Genomic DNA, 18,279 nt, shown 5'->3' with positions numbered 1-18,279 from the left:
CATGATAGAGGTCTATGAAATCATGAATGGTGTGGACAAAGTGAATAGGTAAGTGCTATTTACTCCTTCACATAACGCAAGAACTAAGGGACACCTGATGACATTAATAGGCAGCAGGTTTAAAAACAAACATAAGGAAGTACTTCTTTACACAACACACAGTCAACCTGAGGAATTCATTGAGAAAACTATAACTGGATTCAAATCTGAATTAGATATGTTAGTGAAAAATAAAGTCCATCAACAGCTATTATCCAAGATGGTCAGGAATGGAACCCCATGGTCAAATCTCCACTTGCCAGAAGCTCATACTGGACAACACGGGATGGATCACTCAGTAATTGCCCTGTTCTGTTCTTTCCCTCTGATGCATCTGGCACTGGCCATTTCAGAAGACAGGATACTGGGCTAGGTGGGCCATTAGTCTGATCCAGTGTGGCCACTCTTATGTTCTTATATTCTTATAGACAAAAACACCAAGGAACCTAAGTGAATCTAATTCTTTCTACAGATCACCAGAATTGCTATATGTTTAAAAGGTAAAATGTAATTAAGCCTTCATAAAAGTAGATACCAGCAACTCTCTGTATTTTAAACTGGTTATTAACCATCATGGAAACCATATTAAACATGATGCATTTCACTCCAAAGGCTCTAACAAGTAATACTGCAGGAATTGCACTTTGATAAAATGATACATTTCTGGAATTAAAAGCATAATGTGAGGGGAAAACATCAGATTACCAGCCTTTCAAATGGTAGCAGTTAAACTTGGGTGTGTATTTTCTTTCAGTGACACAAGGACAAAGCAGGTATTCCTGTGTTATCGCTTCTTAAGCAATGTATTAATATATTTGCAACCCAACCATTAGGAGGAGCTTAGATGAAATACACTTTTAACACAGGTTTCATCTATGTGCATTGGGGTCTCCTCTTTTGGACACCTACAGGGTGACATACAGAGAACACTTTAGAAGGTAGTGCATAACAGAGAAGCAGTTTTCAATGACTTGACCTTGCATGGGAACTCTTGGCATTCATAGTGAATGAGTGGACTAATAGAGGTTACACTAATATTCCTAATTCTGTCACTGCTGAGGAGCTATCCCCACCTCTATCCTGTGGTTCCTCATTAACATGCAAGTAATTTAAGAAGAACACATGCCAGGTTCTCTCATGAAGAAAAATTATAAAAATCAGCCTCACTTCCTCATTTTACTCCATCACAAAATGACAACAAAATTACTGACTAGTAATAATGTAACATTACTGGTTCCTTTGTGGGGATAGGTGGTGAAATCCTGACTCCACTGAAGTCATGTCAATGGCAAAACTCCCATTGACTTCAGTGGGGCCAGAATTTCACCCAGAGTCTCCAACAGGACCCTTCCATCTGAAATAAAAGGAAACAGAGTTGCAAAAAATGATCCACAATGCATGAGGTCTGTGGCTTCCAAGTCACACCGTGCAGCTTGGGGTGCCCCGGCCGGTGACGGCTCACAGCAGCAGTGCGGCACAGCCATGTAAGAGATCCCACCATCAACTGGTAGGTTACAGAAAGGAAGGGGATCTTAACTGAACTGGTCCCGGGAATGTTTTGGGGATGGATGGATGGAGGCTTGAGCCAGCTTCCATCATGACTGAACTAGTTCACCTAACCCTACTTCCATTCCCAATGGCTCTATAGCTCAATGTATGCTCGGTAAACAGACTCAAAATGTGGAGACTGTCACAGAAAGCCTCATGTTAGTCGGTGAGGGAGGAACAATACTTACAGTTGTTTTCCAGGATTGATAGATCCCAAGTCAATCTCCCTGTCAAACTCAGTCCTGAGATCATCCAGTGACCCATCGTCTCCAAATGCTCCCCACTCAGTGTTAATGCACATCCTCCCCTCATCACCTTCCACCAGATCAATGTTACTCATTTCTTCCATGTAGCAGGCATTTGTGCCAGTTCCTGAGTGCATCAGACGGAAACAAATTTCCACATGAAGAATTAATTGAAAATGCATTTTAGAATTAGATTCAATATTTTCTTTACCAGAAAATGTACTTTCATTAAGTTGCATGTTATGCTATACAAAACCTTCTGTGTCTGAAACCTGTTAAATAACCATTGAATATCAAGGAAATAGTGAATGGATGAAATGAACTGAATAGAAGGGCTGAATCCTTCAAAATATTTGTGCTATTTCATATTCACTCCTATATGATACTTTAAAAAAATAAAATTGGGAAAATGTGAAGCAGACATGTTATGAAAAGAGTATATGATTCTTGTTGGGAAAGGTGAGAAGAGGTTTTCCATCTCTGAACAAAAAGATATGGATCTTCTATATCATTAGCAGAAACATTTATTATGTAGGCCAGAATCTCCTGAAAGAATTGAATAGAAACACAATTACAGCCTCCTTTATTATTTGATGATATATCTGCATATGAACAGGATGGAAATTCCTTTACCATTATGGACCTCTCACTTCCTGACAATATAAACAATATCATTTTTAAGCATGATTGTTGCAGTCATCAAAAGGCTAGAAAATACTAACTGTAATGAAACATTTTCCAAACAGCTGGCAAAAGGAGCTGTTCACTGTGGGTCTGACCCCAAGAGCTCTCGAATGTCTCAGGACTTGCCAATATCTTTGTGTCTTTATTTTTTCTTAACAGAACTAAATATATACATGCAGAGATAAAATTTTAGGATATATTGAATTGTCCCAAGGTTAGGCAGAAGAAGTCACTAGAAGACAGACAGACAGGCAGGCAGGCATCTGTGTAAGAATAAGAGTAAGTAGAAGTACTCAGGAAGTGATCATTTGTAAAAGATCCCAGGTAAAATAAAACAAGCCAAGTAACTTCTTTTTAAAATATCAATTTGCATACAAGATGACAACACTCATTTTATTGATTTGGGACTACATTTTTTCAAGCCAGCTTTAACCAAGCCATTTTTTTTTGTAGCTGCAATTTTTTGGATATGCAGGTAGTGTTACTTAAATGTTTACATTCCACTTTGTATCCAAAAGTGAGACACTAGTGCTTGAAAATCCAATCTTTTATGTTTTTTATTTTCAAAATGTTTATTTTTGAATTGTGAAGTTGAAAATGCCTCCCTGCCCCAGATTTGCTAAAATCATAAGCCTGCTTTCTCAACCCTGCTTTAAGAAAATAAAATTACCTATTATGACACCAACTTCACAGCGCTGATCATCATATCCACAGGTCATCATTGTTCCCACAGTATCATTTACCAGTGCTAAAACATCTACATCAATATCCTAAGAGAATAAAGACCTCTAGTGAATAGAAAAACATTTACACCCCTCCTTATAGTTAAGTAACTGTGTTTAGACACAAATTGACTAACTTCTAGAGGGCCCAATTTAACAATGTGACTAAGATTAATTTACTTCAATAGGATTTAAGCATATGCTTAATAAGGATGGATTTAAGAACCTGCATAAGTGCTTTGCTGAATCAGGGCCAGAATCTTCAGTTGTTCTCCCATTTCCACCAGACCTTAGTCAAGAAGTTAAAGGAAAACAAAAGCTCCAGTTTTGATGTGATGGCACCAAAGATCACCATGCAAATAAGAGCCAGATTCAGGTATCCTTACTCATGTGAAGTAGCACCTTATTTCTTGCATAGCCCCACTGAAGCCAAAGGGAAGCTGGGGGAGTAAAGAGCTACTCAACCTAAGTACGTACACCAGACTCCGGCCCTAAGTAACAAACATTCATGTCAGAGCTGCACAGGTCCTTGCTGATGTCAGTGACACTAATACACAGACAGAACAAACGAAAAGCAGAGCTGGGTTTTTTTGCCAGGTTAGAAACAGGGAAATATAGTATATGCTAAAAGGAGGTCAGCACACAATTTTTTTCATATTTTGTAAATGTTACAAGGGATAGAGAAGGTGTAAAGGAAACTAGCTTTTTAAAGTGCCACTGAATACGTATAGGAGAATGCTAAAAATTAGGTTTTAACTATGTTTCATTACTAATTTTAAAATGTAATCAATCATCCCATAGTTAGTACTTTTTATTACAAATACAGCAAAGTCAAGCACAAATAAACTATCCTTTAAGACTATAAAAATATGTAAGCTAGCCTTCATTATCAAATATAGGCTATTTATTTCTATATGAGGAAATTATCTTATTCTATTTATTAAGACTTCTTCACTATAAAACTTGCCTTATGCTTCCTGAGGGCATGGCGCAGAGAGCTGACCACATCTGTCTCCTGCACTCCTCGTACCTTAAAGTACTTTGTCCAGGAAAGCAGCACACCCTTTAAAAATATTCAATCTGTGTTACAACTTCAAAAATAAAGTTTAGCATGAATAAATACAGAGGCAGTAGAAAAGAGAGTATATTCTATCATTGACTTTTGGAGAATTTCACTGCCACTACTGCATATGTAAGAATTTCAGCAGAAGTAGCGGAATCACCCATTGGCAATCCACTGGGACGCGGAGTAAAGGTCTTTTCATACAAGCAGCCTTGTCAACTGTAGCCATCACCAAAAATACTACAGAAGTGGTCAAAATAAGACTCCGATCCTGTTAACAATTATGCACGTGCTTCACTTTAAGCGTGGGTAGTCCTATAGACCTCAATGGCCTACTCACATACTTAAAGTGAAATATGTGCATAGCCTTTGCAGTGTCAGGGCCTAATACACTAACTTATTATTGTAAGAGAGGTGGCAAAAAACAGGCAATCAAATAAAGGTAGTCATTGCAGCTTCTGCTCCCACCCCCCATATGCTATCTGATTATTTCAACTGTGTGCCCCTGGTATTTCAAATCTCCTATAAATATACCAAACAAGAGGGATGAAAATATAAGCCTGCTTTATAGCACAGAAATACAATGCCTTTTGAAATCCATGTAGTATTTTCTATCAGCTGAGTAGATTGTTATTTAAATTGACACACAATTGACACACAAAAGAAGAGTTTTAGTTGCATTGAAATATAATAACTAATCCTTCAGCACATAATAGTGATTCCCACCTCTTCCTCCTGTAGGTTTATAACACGATGCAGAGTGTGAAGGGTGATATGAAACTTGGTTGAACTATGAATATTTTTCTTCTTCAGAAAACCACACAAAGGTTACTTTTTCCTACACTACTATATGTTAACAATCCTTTAAAAATTCTGTCTGAGATCTACTACTATTACAATGTAGCTACCAATAATGTTTTTTTTTAATCTTACCTCTTCTAATTTAGTCTGTATGCAAGGAAAAGAAAATGTAAACCCAAGAGGGAATTTCTTATGTTTTATGTTTTTGGTCTCCATGAAATCTGCCAGACAGTCAGCGACATAATCGAATAGCTGTATAGAACAGAAAGAACAGGACAGATCAATAGCATCAATTATATTCAACACAGAAAGCAATGCCACAGAGAAAAATGCACCACATACTTCTGTTCCATTCCCATGTGTGATCTCCTTTGGGGTTGGGTAGAACTGACTCTCCATTTGAACATTCTGCTTCCCATCTTCAGACACTTTCACCTTTAAGACTCGAAACTTGGAGCCACCAAGATCTAGAGCAAGAAATTCCCCCTTTTCTGCAATAAAAACAATAAAAGTTACTTACTATTGCAGCAGTATACAGCAATGTGAAGTGTGATCTGAAGGCATATTTAAGGTAAATGCTTGGGATAATGAATGTACACTATTAATCATTTGGAGCAGAATTGTTGCCAGTAGCTAAAAAGATCAGAGTGGTGAATTCTTTAGCTCTTCACTAGACTCTGCAATGAAAATAAGGACCCTTGCAGAGTGTGTTGTGAATCGTTGTAGGCCATATTGGAAATGCCGTCCTATTGAAAAAAATCAGCAGAACGACACACATGCTTCAACTTGGACATATGGTTAAGTGCCTTCCTGAACTAGGGACCTAGTCTCAAGTATAGGGTAGGATGATGTTCTCGCCTTGAATTTGATACAAGCGGATATATTCCACAAAGGGGATGGAGGAGAAATTGCTTGTGTAATAGTTTGACATTCAGCATTTAACTGTATTATATATTTACTGTCGCCCTTGCTTTTGTTCATTCTTCTTTCCCTTCCTTAGCTCCATTGTTCTGAATAGCAGCAGAAAGACATGATCAGGTAGGTGGAGGGCCAGTGCAGTCCCTCCCCTAACAGACTGAAACTACATAGGCCATATTGGGTATGTCTACTCTGCAGCTGAGAGCAAACCTCTCAGTCCAAGCAGACAGACTCCTGCTAGGGGGCTCAAGCTAGAGCACTAAAAATAACAGTCCGGACGTTGCAGTGAAGGCTGCAGCTCAGACTTTCAAGCTTACCCGACCCCCTTGGCTTCAGAGCCCGAGCTGCTGTTTTGAGTGCACTAGCTCAAGTCCCACCAGAATAAGTCTATCTACCAGGGCTGGAGGCTTGCTCCCAGCTGCAGCGTAGACATACCCATTGTAGGGGGAAGAGTCATCTTCCCCAAACAGCACTGCCTGCAGCGCTCTATCCCACTGACAAATATTCTCCAAGAATTCTCCTCTCCCCAGAACCGTCACATATGAAATTTCAACAAAAAATGAATTTTTAAAAGTATTAAAAAAAATTATTTTACTTTAAAATGTACTTTATTTATTGTAAAGTAAGTTGTTTTGTAGGAGCTTGGAAGTTAAACTTGGCCTTATGAAACCATCATACAGCTAGAGCTGGTTAAAATTCACAGCGTAGACATTTAATTTAAATTAAAAACCTCTATTTGTCCCCCCTTCTCTCATTCCCTTACCCACAGGAAGAAAAGGAGTACTTGTGGCACCTTAGAGACTAACCAATTTATTTGAGCATAAGCTTTTGTGAGCTACGGCTCAATTCATCGGATGCATACTGTGCAAACTGCAGAAGACATTATATACACAGAGACCATGAAACAACACCTCCTCCCACCCCACTCTCCTGCTGGTAATAGCCCATCCAAACTGACCACGCTCCTTACAATGTGTATGATAATCAAGGTGGGCCATTTCCAGCATAAATCCAAGTTTAACCAGAACGTCGGGGGGGGGGGGCGGGGGTTAGGAAAAAACAAGGGAAAATAGGCTACCTTGCATAATAACTTAGCCACTCCCAGTCTCTATTTAAGCCTCAATTAATAGTATCCAATTTGCAAATGAATTCCAATTCAGCAGTTTCTCGCTGGAGTCTGGATTTGAAGTTTTCTTGTTGTAAGATAGAGACCTTCATGTCTGTAATTGCGTGACCAGAGAGATTGAAGTGTTCTCCGACTGGTTTATGAATGTTATAATTCTTGACATCTGATTTGTGTCCATTTATTCTTTTACGTAGAGACTGTCCAGTTTGACCAATGTACATAGCAGAGGGGCATTGCTGGCACATGATGGCATATATCACATTGGTAGATGTGCAGGTGAACGAGCCTCTGATAGTGTGGCTGATGTGATTAGGCCCTGTGATGGTGTCCCCTGAATAGATTTTTGGGCACAGTTGGCAACGGGCTTTGTTGCAAGGATAGGTTCCTGGGTTAGTGGTTCTGTTGTGTGGTATGTGGTTGTTGGTGAGTATTTGCTTCAGGTTGGGGGGCTGTCTGTAGGCAAGGACTGGCCTGTCTCCCAAGATTTGTGAGAGTGTTGGGTCATCCTTCAGGATAGGTTGTAGATCCTTAATAATGCGTTGGAGGGGTTTTAGTTGGGGGCTGAAGGTGACGGCTAGTGGCGTTCTGTTATTTTCTTTGTTGGGCCAGTCCTGTAGTAGGTGACTTCTGGGAACTCTTCTGGCTCTATCAATCTGTTACTTCACTTCCGCAGGTGGGTATTGTAGTTGTAAGAATGCTTGATAGAGATCTTGTAGGTGTTTGTCTCTGTCTGAGGGGTTGGAGCAAATGCGGTTTTATCGCAGAGCGTGGCTGTAGACGATGGATCGCGTGGTGTGGTCAGGGTGAAAGCTGGAGGCATGTAGGTAAGAACACTATCCCCGATAATGTCACGGCTAACCTGGTGGCTGAACTTATACATTGTCCCCAAATGTAAAATAGTTATGGGTAAGTTCAGCCACCAGGTTAGCCGTGACATTATCGGGGATAGTGTTCTTACCTACATGCCTCCAGCTTTCACCCTGACCACACCACGCGATCCATCGTCTACAGCCAAGCTCTGCGATACAACCGCATTTGCGCCAACCCCTCAGACAGAGACAAACACCTACAAGATCTCTATCAAGCATTCTTACAACTACAATACCCACCTGCGGAAGTGAAGAAACAGATTTATAGAGCCAGAAGAGTTCCCAGAAGTCACCTACTACAGGACAGACCCAACAAAGAAAATAACAGAACGCCACTAGCCGTCACCTTCAGCCCCCAACTAAAACCCCTCCAACGCATTATTAAGGATCTACAACCTATCCTGAAGGATGACCCAACACTTTCACAAATCTTGGGAGACAGGCCAGTCCTTGCCTACAGACAGCCCCTCAACCTGAAGCAAATACTCACCAACAACCACATACCACACAACAGAACCACTAACCCAGGAACCTATCCTTGCAACAAAGCCCGTTGCCAACTGTGCCCACATATCTATTCAGGGGACACCATCACAGGGCCTAATCACATCAGCCACACTATCAGAGGCTCGTTCACCTGCACATCCACCAATGTGATATATGCCATCATGTGCCAGCAATGCCCCTCTGCTATGTACATTGGTCAAACTGGACAGTCTCTACGTAAAAGAATAAATGGACACAAATCAGATGTCAAGAATTATAACATTCATAAACCAGTCGGAGAACACTTCAATCTCTCTGGTCACGTGATTACAGACATGAAAGTCGCTATTTTACAACAAAAAAACTTCAAATCCAGACTCCAGCAAGAAACTGCTGAATTGGAATTCATTTGCAAATTGGATACTATTAATTTAGGCTTAAATAGAGACTGGGAGTGGCTAAGTTATTATGCAAGGTAGCCTATTTCCCCTTGTTTTTTCCTAACCCCCCCCCCCCCCCCGACATTCTGATTAAACTTGGATTTATGCTGGAAATGGCCCACCTTGATTACATTGTAAGGAGAGTGGTCACTTTGGATGGGCTATTACCAGCAGGAGAGTGAGTTTGTGTGTGGGAGGGCGGAGGGTGAGAAAACCTGGATTTGTGCTGGAAATGGCCCAACTTGATTATCATACACATTGTAAGGAGAGTGATCACTTTAGATAAGCTATTACCAGCAGGAGAGTGGGGTGGGAGGAGGTGTTGTTTCATGGTCTCTGTGTATATAATGTCTTCTGCAGTTTCCACAGTATGCATCCGATGAATTGAGCTGTAGCTCACAAAAGCTTATGCTCAAATAAATTGGTTAGTCTCTAAGGTGCCACAAGTACTCCTTTTCTTTTTGCGAATACAGACTAACACGGCTGTTACTCTGTTACCCACAGGAGTTTGTGTAGCCATATGTGACCTAAACTCCATGCCAGACTGAGATTTTAATGGCTTTGACCTTGAAAAGCAAGCCAGAAATATACCTCTGTAATTCTATGGGCTGATAGCATGAAGGAAAGGAGATAAACTGGATTAGTCAGTACACTAGTCAGAAAATTAAGAACTGAATGACAAAAATGAATGGCGTGCTGTTAAATGAGAGCTATTTCAAAGAGTGAAGCTCAAGGTGCAGCTATTCTGAAAGTCAATTATAACAGCACACTTGAAAATTTAAACAAATTCCAAGTACTCAGAATCTTCCAGAAGTTTTGTCTGCAGAGAAAGCTGCTCTTTTCCAGCAATCAATGGAGAATTCGGGGAGAGTGCAAAAACGGCATTACACAAGACATAATTTGATGGTAAGGTACGTCAAAAGGTGACATATCAACAAGTCCTTGACACCAGAGAGAGAGTGAGACTGTTGTCTGCCAGGAGAAACTGCCTAGGGTTGGCCTTGAGACAAGTGAAGTTTTGAAACAGTAATGAGATAATTGTTGAAATCAGATATCCCCTGAAGCCACTTTGGAATTTCAGGAAGGGCTGAGCGTCATTTTAGCTGTGAAAAGCCAAGGGATAACAGGACTTACTCCATGATTTACTTTTCTGTTGTGGTGGTTGGGATACATAGCGAGCTCTAATTTCCAGCAGGGTGACTTCGAAGGGTTATGTACATACACTAGTGTACAAGACCCCTCAAATGTCCCTCATTTCAAGGGGCAGCACTGATCTTAATCCCACAGTTATCTCTGTTCCCTCAAATTTGCTCTATCCACTTTTATGGTTGAAAATTATCTATCACCAGAAACAAAGAGCCGTGGAACTGAGGCGACGGGAAGCAGGGTTTCTCACATGAAAAGAATACAGCCCCACATCATTTTAAATTTCTTGCATGAATAATTTGTGTCCCCCATTTTGGGTCTGTAACTGGGTGGCTTGCTCTCAGGTTGGAGAGCCTGGGGCTAAGCCAATCCTGATTAAGGATGAGCCCCACATGAGAGGGCTCAGGTGATTCCATTATAAAGAGCAGCTGGAAGCTGTATGGGGGGGGGCATGCTCAGAGACAACAGACTCTGCTAGGAGCGAGCAGGTTCCAGCAGAGTCCTGGCATTCTGGACTAAGGGTATGTCTACACAGCAATTAAACACCTGTGGCTGGCCCAGGTCAGCTGCCTCAGGCTCTCGGGGCAGCCACTCAGGCATAGACTGGCACCACAGCTCTGGGACCCCTCCCCAGCACAGGGTCCCAGAGCTCTAGCTCGAGCCTGAACATCTACACCGCAATTAAACAACCCCACGAGCCCAAGTCAGCTGACCTGGGCCAGGCGCAGGTTAGACATACCCTAAGACTCCAACCAGGAAGGTCTAGAAGTCACCTGCTAATGCAGGAGAGACCCTGAGCAGACAAGGAAGAGTGTGAAATCTTTCCAGCCAGGGAGGCCTGGGAGTAGGAAGAGAAATGTCTGTTTGTGGGATTTGAATTTGGGATTTTGAGTTATTTTCTGTGAATAAACCCAGCGGGGTATTTTGACCTCAGAAAAAGTGTGTGGAGTCCGTGTCAGGAGCCCTTTGAGGGAGACATTATTAGCAGACACCACAGAGGCACCCCTGGCCACGAGGGGCTATGTCACACCTGGAGGGCTGCATTTGGGCCTTGGCAGGCTGAGAAGCATGCTTGTTCAGGGGAGAGACTTCACCTTTCATTAAGCCCATTACAGTACTTACTGGAAAATAAAGAGCTTTACTATGCATGCTGGCTAAAACAAATAGCAGCCAACCATGACACAAACCAGCAGGAGTCTCATCAGGATGTTTGAGAGGGAGACATTTAACTGATTGGGTCGGGCTTTAGTCACCCAAATCCTATTAGCATTAATAGGAAGCAGGCAGCTGAAACTGTGCAGGAAACTGAAAATCAGCTCTCAGAAATGTAGGTAGAGTTTGAAATTTTCCATAATAAACTCTGATTTGAAGATGCAGCCCTTTAACTATTGTGTGTGGCAGGGGGTGAGGGAGGGTATTCAGAAGCTAAGGGTTTGGTGGATCATCATGAAGTTGAGTGAACCCAAACCTATGCCTGCCTTCCAGAAGGAGGTTCTCCTGCTCCACCAGGCAGCAGCTAGCCCTCTCCTGCCACGTGAGCATCACAAAGCCAATGTCTGCTAAAGGGAATCTGCTATGACTGGCTTCTGCAAACTAACAGAGCTGCTTTGGTGGGTTCAGTCTCCTTTGTCTGGTCAGTTCAATCATCATTCTGCATGTCTCATTAGGGACTGAAACAGATTACCTCCTCAGTCAATTTGTTTGCTAGTGCGTGGTTGATTTATTACTATTGCTGGAAATGAGGATTAATTCCATCAAATATAACGAGCACTTTCCTGACAGATTATATAGACTGTGTTGGGGAAAGCTCTTTCTGTGTTCTGTAATTTTCATAATGTGGAAACATGTATTTTTAGAAATAAACAGAGGTACAGAAGTCACTGTCGGGCACCAAACTGCGGAAGGGCTAAGTAGCCATGTCAGGAAATCATGGATCCATGGGGGGACAGGGAGTTATTAGAACTTCAATACAATAGCTGGGGTTTAAGATGAAGGCTCCAGCCCTGCAATGGGGTTCACTCCATCCCCCGTGTCCACTCCAAGCTCTGTTGAGTTCTGCATGCAGCCACTTGCAGGATCTGATTATACTGCACCATTCTGGCGTCCATGAATTTAAATATTTTTCCTCTTGTATATCCAGAGGAAAAGCATCGTTGCCTAAAGTTATACACATCCTCAAAATGAAAACTTCATATTGTTTTCGAATTGCATGGATGTTACTGACCTGTAGAGGGTCCCCTCATCCTATTTAATCACCGGTCCGGTGTTGGTTTGAGTTTAGCTTCGCACCAGTGGCTAAGACTAGATTAGTATTTTTGTATTCAGTAAGATGAAGGTTTTTAATAGCTAGCTGAGTGTTGTCCTGGTGAAAGCAAAACACACCCACACAAAGGCATTATACATATTCATGTCATCTGACAGCACATTGTACCTGAAAAATATTAGGTGTGTTTAGACATTTTTGTTAATGACCCACAATTATCTTCTCCATGAACGACAACTACTCTAGAAGGCCATTTAGCACGTTAATATTAATCCCCAGTCTTCTACAGTCCCTGCTGTGCTGCAGCTGAGCATGAACATCCCCTTGAAACCAAGGGAACGTGAGAATGTACCTGCACAGCTCAGCTGAGTTGTGTTGTGCTTGGAGCAAGGAGCAGCTTGTCATAGCCTAGTTGACCCTTCACGGGGAGAGAGGCCTCAGCCCCAACCGGGACAGTTAAATCACCTTCCAAGGTAGAGAAAATGGGTCACGGGACCCATTTAGGCCTCTGGGATAAAAAGGGGAGAGGCCTGGCAGGTGGGAGAGAGAAGACACCAGAGGAAGAAGCAAGCTCTGAGAACTGCTGCTCGCTGGAGAGCAGGAGCACCCCCAAAGGAGCCCAGGAAAGACTAAAGAGAGCCTGAAGGACTGAAAGCCACTGGCTCCAGTGTCAAGGAGTGGAATCTCTTTTGGACTATCACAAATGCCCCTGGGAGGAGGGATATGGGACTCCTAAACTAGTGAGACTAAGGGCTAGGACTGTGGGGCCGAAGGAGCTGTAGCAGATAAAAGACTGAATAAATAAAGATCCCACAGAAGGGAATCTTATTGTAAAGATTCTGGTCTTAAAGTCAAGAGTTATTAACCATTGCAAAGAACCAAGAGGGAACGGAGGGCATGGTACCTGCAGGGCCACCCTAGGGCACAAAGGGACACTCTGGGATGGCACCCACCTATCCACATAGCTTGAGACTGTTCCAGAGCTCCAAATTCCAAATCCAAGATGCCTGGACATATTTCATTGTAATCCATCAATTCTTTAAACCAAAGAAAAAATAATAATGCACCAGGATCACTCACCTGACCCATCAGGAATCGACCGTACAAACGTTGGCAGCATTTTTACGGCAGCTGTTGGGTGTGTGTCTCTTTCCAGGCCCTTCACCATCTCTGCTTGGAAGCGCGTCATCACGTCAAGTAATACATCATCAGAAAGACGCATGTGGTAAAGGAACCTGTCAACCTGAATCAGGACATTGAGAATATTATTTATAATGATGAGGTAACACCTAGGCACCCTGGCCAAGGATCAGGACCCTATTGTGCTACTTATCTCACACACACACACAAAAGATAATCCCTGCCCCAAAGAGTTTACAATGTAAGTACATAAGGGATGATTTCTCTCTACTAGAAGTCACTAGAGCAGGATTTCTCCCACGCTCCCACTATCATTAGCGTTCAGTTACACAGAAAATGCTTCCTATATACAACCACTAATCACAAGAGTTTGGTGCAGTGTCCTGAACACAGAGCTTAGGACCAGGAACTCCTACATTCTAATCCCAAGTCTGCAGCTGACTTCTGAATAACCTTGGGCAACTCACTTCACTACTCTGCCTCAGTGTATGTCTGTAAAATGGAGATGATTGTATGTACCTCACTTTCAGAGGTGGGAGAAATAGTTAAATGTTTATAAAGCGCTTTGAAGTTAAGTACCCTACATACATGTAAAATGGTTATTTACCCTGATCCTCTGATTCTGAGATTTTCTATGACATCAGCTACAGTCATATGATATAGGGTTAGCCTGGTCCTGTCCCACTGAAACCAATAGCTACATTTCCATGGAATTCAGTGTAAGCAGGAGGATGGCCTATATAAGAAATGCTTCAACCTATAAAATCTATTTGTAAAGATGTTTAACCCAGTGTTAACTAATATTGTTTGTGACAGTATTTTACTATTTGTCCATCAGAAACGGTCTGGCCTGTTCAATGGAAGATCCCAAGTCTTGGAGTTACACTGCTCTAACCAGATATCAGCTGTTTTGTGCAATTTTTTTTCTCTTATATACATGTGTTTGGGCAACAAACAACTGAATAGGAATAAAGACTTTAGCCATGTCTACATTACAGGGACTATAGTGGCATAGTTACAGCGTTGTAGCAATGTTGGCATAACTCTGTATTGTAGACGCCGTCTGTAGTAACAGAAGACTTTTTTCTGTTGCTGTAGGAATACTATCTCCCTGAACAACAACAGCTAGATTGATGGAAGCATTCTTCCCGTTCACCTAGTTGCCCCTACACCAGAAGTTAGGGTGGCATAGCTCACGTATATGGATTTTTCACTGAGCACCATAGTTATGCTGACCTACATTTTAAGCGTAGACCAGGACTTTGTGAGAACTTAAGTCTCCCCACCCAGGACCAATTGATTCACCAATTCAAGAGTCTCAGGCAGTAGTCAAAAATTACTTACACTTGAATAGATTTGTGAATTTTTCAGAAGCATTAGGTGTTACTGGTGCTATTAGCTAGTCCTCTGTACCCAACTTGGCAAACTCCCCATCTCTCCCTTTCACCACCCTTTTTAAATGCTTACCTGGTCTCCTGTAGCTGCTCACATCCAGCCAAGCACACCTATATCTTTTGCCTATATTTGCTGCATGAGTGGTGTGATCAAATCCTTACCAAGTATGTAAGGGGAAAGTTTGTGGCTTTAAAAAAAAGAAAAAATCAGCCTTAAATTTTAATTAACATAGGACTTTAAAAATTAGGAGAAACATTTTACTGTGTGTATTTTAAATTTATCTCTGGCCTGCTGAACTATAATACATATTATTTCTTATGTGTGCTGTACTGATGGCCTTTGTGTTGTTTAGTCATCATATTTGTTTTGACCACATTAAAATATTTCTACATTGTATAGAGCAATGTTTCCAGTTAAAGAATGCCAAACGTAGGTAATCCAGCTGATGTTTGTACACACACACTTGCAGTTGTGAATGTTACAAGGAAGGGTAATTTTACATTTGTACCATTATACATATCTGAGTTTTCAGAGAAGGAAGATTATCCTTTGATAACTTGAAAGGCTGCATCTATAAACGTCATCTCAACCCAACCCTCTATTGACTTTCCTTGTACACTTTATGTATTACATAGAAAGAACCACATTAAACACAACATTCAGGCTGCAAAGCCAAGCACTCAGAAGTTAGGAAATGCTAAAATTAAGATTTTCTGTGCCACTTTAATTCAACTCTCTTCTACACATGCATTATGATACCATCTTTAATTCCCTGACCACATACTTTTTTCACCCCCCCATGGTCCCCTGCTTCATTCAGTGCAAAGAATGGACACTACTCACTTATAGCTTGTCTACACTTGAAACACTACAGTGTCATGCAGGTTTCCTTTGAGAACAAGGACTGATAATTCAGACACAGTGATTGCTTTGGGAAAACACTTCACTTTCAAAAGAGGAGCGTGGGAGCTTAAATTCATAACTCTGCTAGACACTAAAAATGGACTGAGCAGAGACATTGGATTTATGGGTTATTACAACTATCCATAATCCACTAACCCCCTCTTCTTGCCCATGACTGCAGAGGTGTTCAGAGGCTACTCTACCTTGAAAGGTAGAACGTGGCTAACTACTTCTGCTAAATAACCTGTTCCACCTTGCATTTAGCTCTGACCTTCAGAGTACCTTTCCCAGACAAAAACAGCAGCTCTGTGTGGCCTGAAAGCTGGTCTCTCTCACCAACAGAAGTTTGTCCAATAAAAGATATTACCTCACCCACCTTGTCTCGCAAACACTAATGAATCTATTTTCACTCTATTCTTGTGAGTTAAAGCATTACCATTCCCTATTTTACAGATGGGAAACTCAGGCACGGTGATATTAAGGTCAAGAGTACACTAATTTTGAGTGCCCCAATATAAGATACCTATGGCCCGACTTTTAGAATTTTATAGCACTATCTATGTTCAAAGCACAGCTCCATTGACTTCAGTCGCAGCTGTGAATACTCAGCAGTTCAGTAAACCAGACCTGATTGTCTCAGTTCAGGCACCCAGAAAATGAGATGCATACACAGCTATTGGCCATCTGTGTATTTGGTTTAAATAACTTGCCCAGCATAACACAGGAACTCTGTGGCACAGGCAGGGATAGAATTCTATTTTCTGGGGTGGCATTCAACAGCCTTAACCATGACACTTGCCTCTCTCCCCCTCCACTGTTCTGTCTCCTTCACTAGATACCTTTTGCAGTTTCTGCAACAAATGAGGCAGGGGTCCTACAGACAACAGCCTCATTCACTACACATCGCTAATTCACTCCCAGAGCCCCATCCATCCTGTTCACTGAATGAGAACAGGGTCCTGTGGAAAAAATAGTATGTGAACACAACTAAAACCTCTGTGCATCATAGGTGCCGACTCCGTGGGTGCTCCAGGGCTGGAGCACCCATGGGGAAAAATTGGTGGGTGCTCTGCACCCACTGACAGCTCCCCGCCCCCTGCCCCAGCTCACCTCCGCCTCTGTTCCACCTCCGCCTCCTCCCCTGAGCACGCCATGGCTCCCCCTAGCTCCCAGGGTTTGCTGCCGCAAAACAGCTGTTTCGTGGCAGTAAGTGCTGGGAAGGAGGGAACACGGTGCACTCAGAGAAGAGGCGGGGCCGGGGTGGGGATTTGGGGAAGGAGTCCAATAGAAGTAGGGAAGGGGCGGAGTTGGGGCAGGGACTTTGGGGAAGGGATTGGAATGGGGGTGGGGCAGCGGCAGAGTCAGCGTGGGGGGGTTGAGCACCCACTGGCGCTGGGAAAAGTTGGTGCCTATGCTATGCATTATATTGACACCCACATGGATCTTTAGTAGGGTTAGAATCATTAGAACCACTGCACAGATCTCCACCACCTGTCCTAACAGAGTAACTGAAAGCAGTAGTAGGTTGGCATCCTCTGTGTGGGCCAGTCACTAGAAAATGAGCCACACGTTTCGCCAGTGGAGTTCATAGATATTTGCTGACTGCAGAAGAATGCTGACTCACAAACCCTTGATACTATTCCAGATTCAGAAGGGACTGTGTTCTAGTGGTTACAGATGCTTATGCCCCTCTCCTGCTCCATTTGCCCTCATCCCTCTGCCTCACTCAACATCTGGCCCATCTAGCCCTGGTTAGTGTTCCCACACCACTCAGCTTCCTATCCCAGTTCCCCTCCTTCGCTCCACATACCACTCATCCCCCTCAGTTGCTCATTGCAGTCCCCACTCCCATGTCCGCCATGCCTGCAGGTGAGGCCGCGCATCCCTCTGCATTCCAATTTACATAGATTAGGAATCAGCTTAAGTGAAACTAAAATAAGTTACACAAACCAAAACTTGAGGATCTACCCAGATGCTCTCACTGGTTTAATGAACACAGCAAAGGAAGAATCTGTCATTTGTTTATATAGATTCCCTGCTTTTGCAGAGTCTCTTCCAATTCTTCCAGGGTTGATGTGAACTAATTTGGTGCTGGGACCACATTTCTGTGCTTGTGCAGAGGTGTCAGAGTAATAGCACAGCATTACAAGCAGAAGTCTGACTGTTTATACACAGAAAGGGCTTGGCAAGGCTGTAGAGGATCAAGCTCTCTCCCACTCCGACACTTTCACCATTCCTTGGCTCCCAGTGGAAGGAACCATTTTCAGAGTAAAGGTTTACTCTCCTTGACCAGTGAAATCCAGGCTTTTCTGAACAGTCAACCAACGAGTGTGCTAAGCCTTCGCCCACCCCTCTTCAGCTTCTAAAATTCATTTCCAACTTACCTTGCTAAGTTACATATTTTTGTACCACAGAGCAGAGCCACTGATTACAGCACAGGTGGGTTGTATCCAAAGGCCATCTCAGCCTTGCCTATGACACCATAACCATA

At 42.5% G+C, this 18,279-nt stretch overlaps 1 protein-coding gene across 2 annotated transcripts in view; it reads right to left on the bottom strand.

Moving 5' to 3' along the window:
* Nucleotides 1-18,279, bottom strand: part of LOC125639753 (hexokinase HKDC1) — a 43,189-nt gene that overhangs the window by 20,744 nt on the left and 4,166 nt on the right. Inside the window, exons 1-7 of one of the 2 annotated variants that reach the window (XM_048857402.2) lie at nucleotides 14,958-15,050; nucleotides 13,431-13,593; nucleotides 5,445-5,593; nucleotides 5,235-5,354; nucleotides 4,206-4,301; nucleotides 3,187-3,286; nucleotides 1,776-1,959 (exon numbers count right to left, since the gene is read on the bottom strand). In XM_048857402.2, the coding sequence (XP_048713359.2) occupies nucleotides 1,776-1,959; nucleotides 3,187-3,286; nucleotides 4,206-4,301; nucleotides 5,235-5,354; nucleotides 5,445-5,593; nucleotides 13,431-13,572 (791 nt within the window). In that variant the 5' untranslated portion in view covers nucleotides 13,573-13,593; nucleotides 14,958-15,050. Of the gene's footprint in view, nucleotides 1-1,775; nucleotides 1,960-3,186; nucleotides 3,287-4,205; nucleotides 4,302-5,234; nucleotides 5,355-5,444; nucleotides 5,594-13,430; nucleotides 13,594-14,957; nucleotides 15,051-18,279 lie in introns of those variants that run through there. The other variant, XM_048857400.2, reaches the window with a different exon arrangement.

The sequence above is a fragment of the Caretta caretta genome, chromosome 7 (assembly GCF_965140235.1).
Source record: "Caretta caretta isolate rCarCar2 chromosome 7, rCarCar1.hap1, whole genome shotgun sequence".
Lineage (NCBI taxonomy): Eukaryota > Metazoa > Chordata > Testudines > Cheloniidae > Caretta > Caretta caretta.
This window is presented reverse-complemented; position numbering and strand designations above follow the sequence as displayed.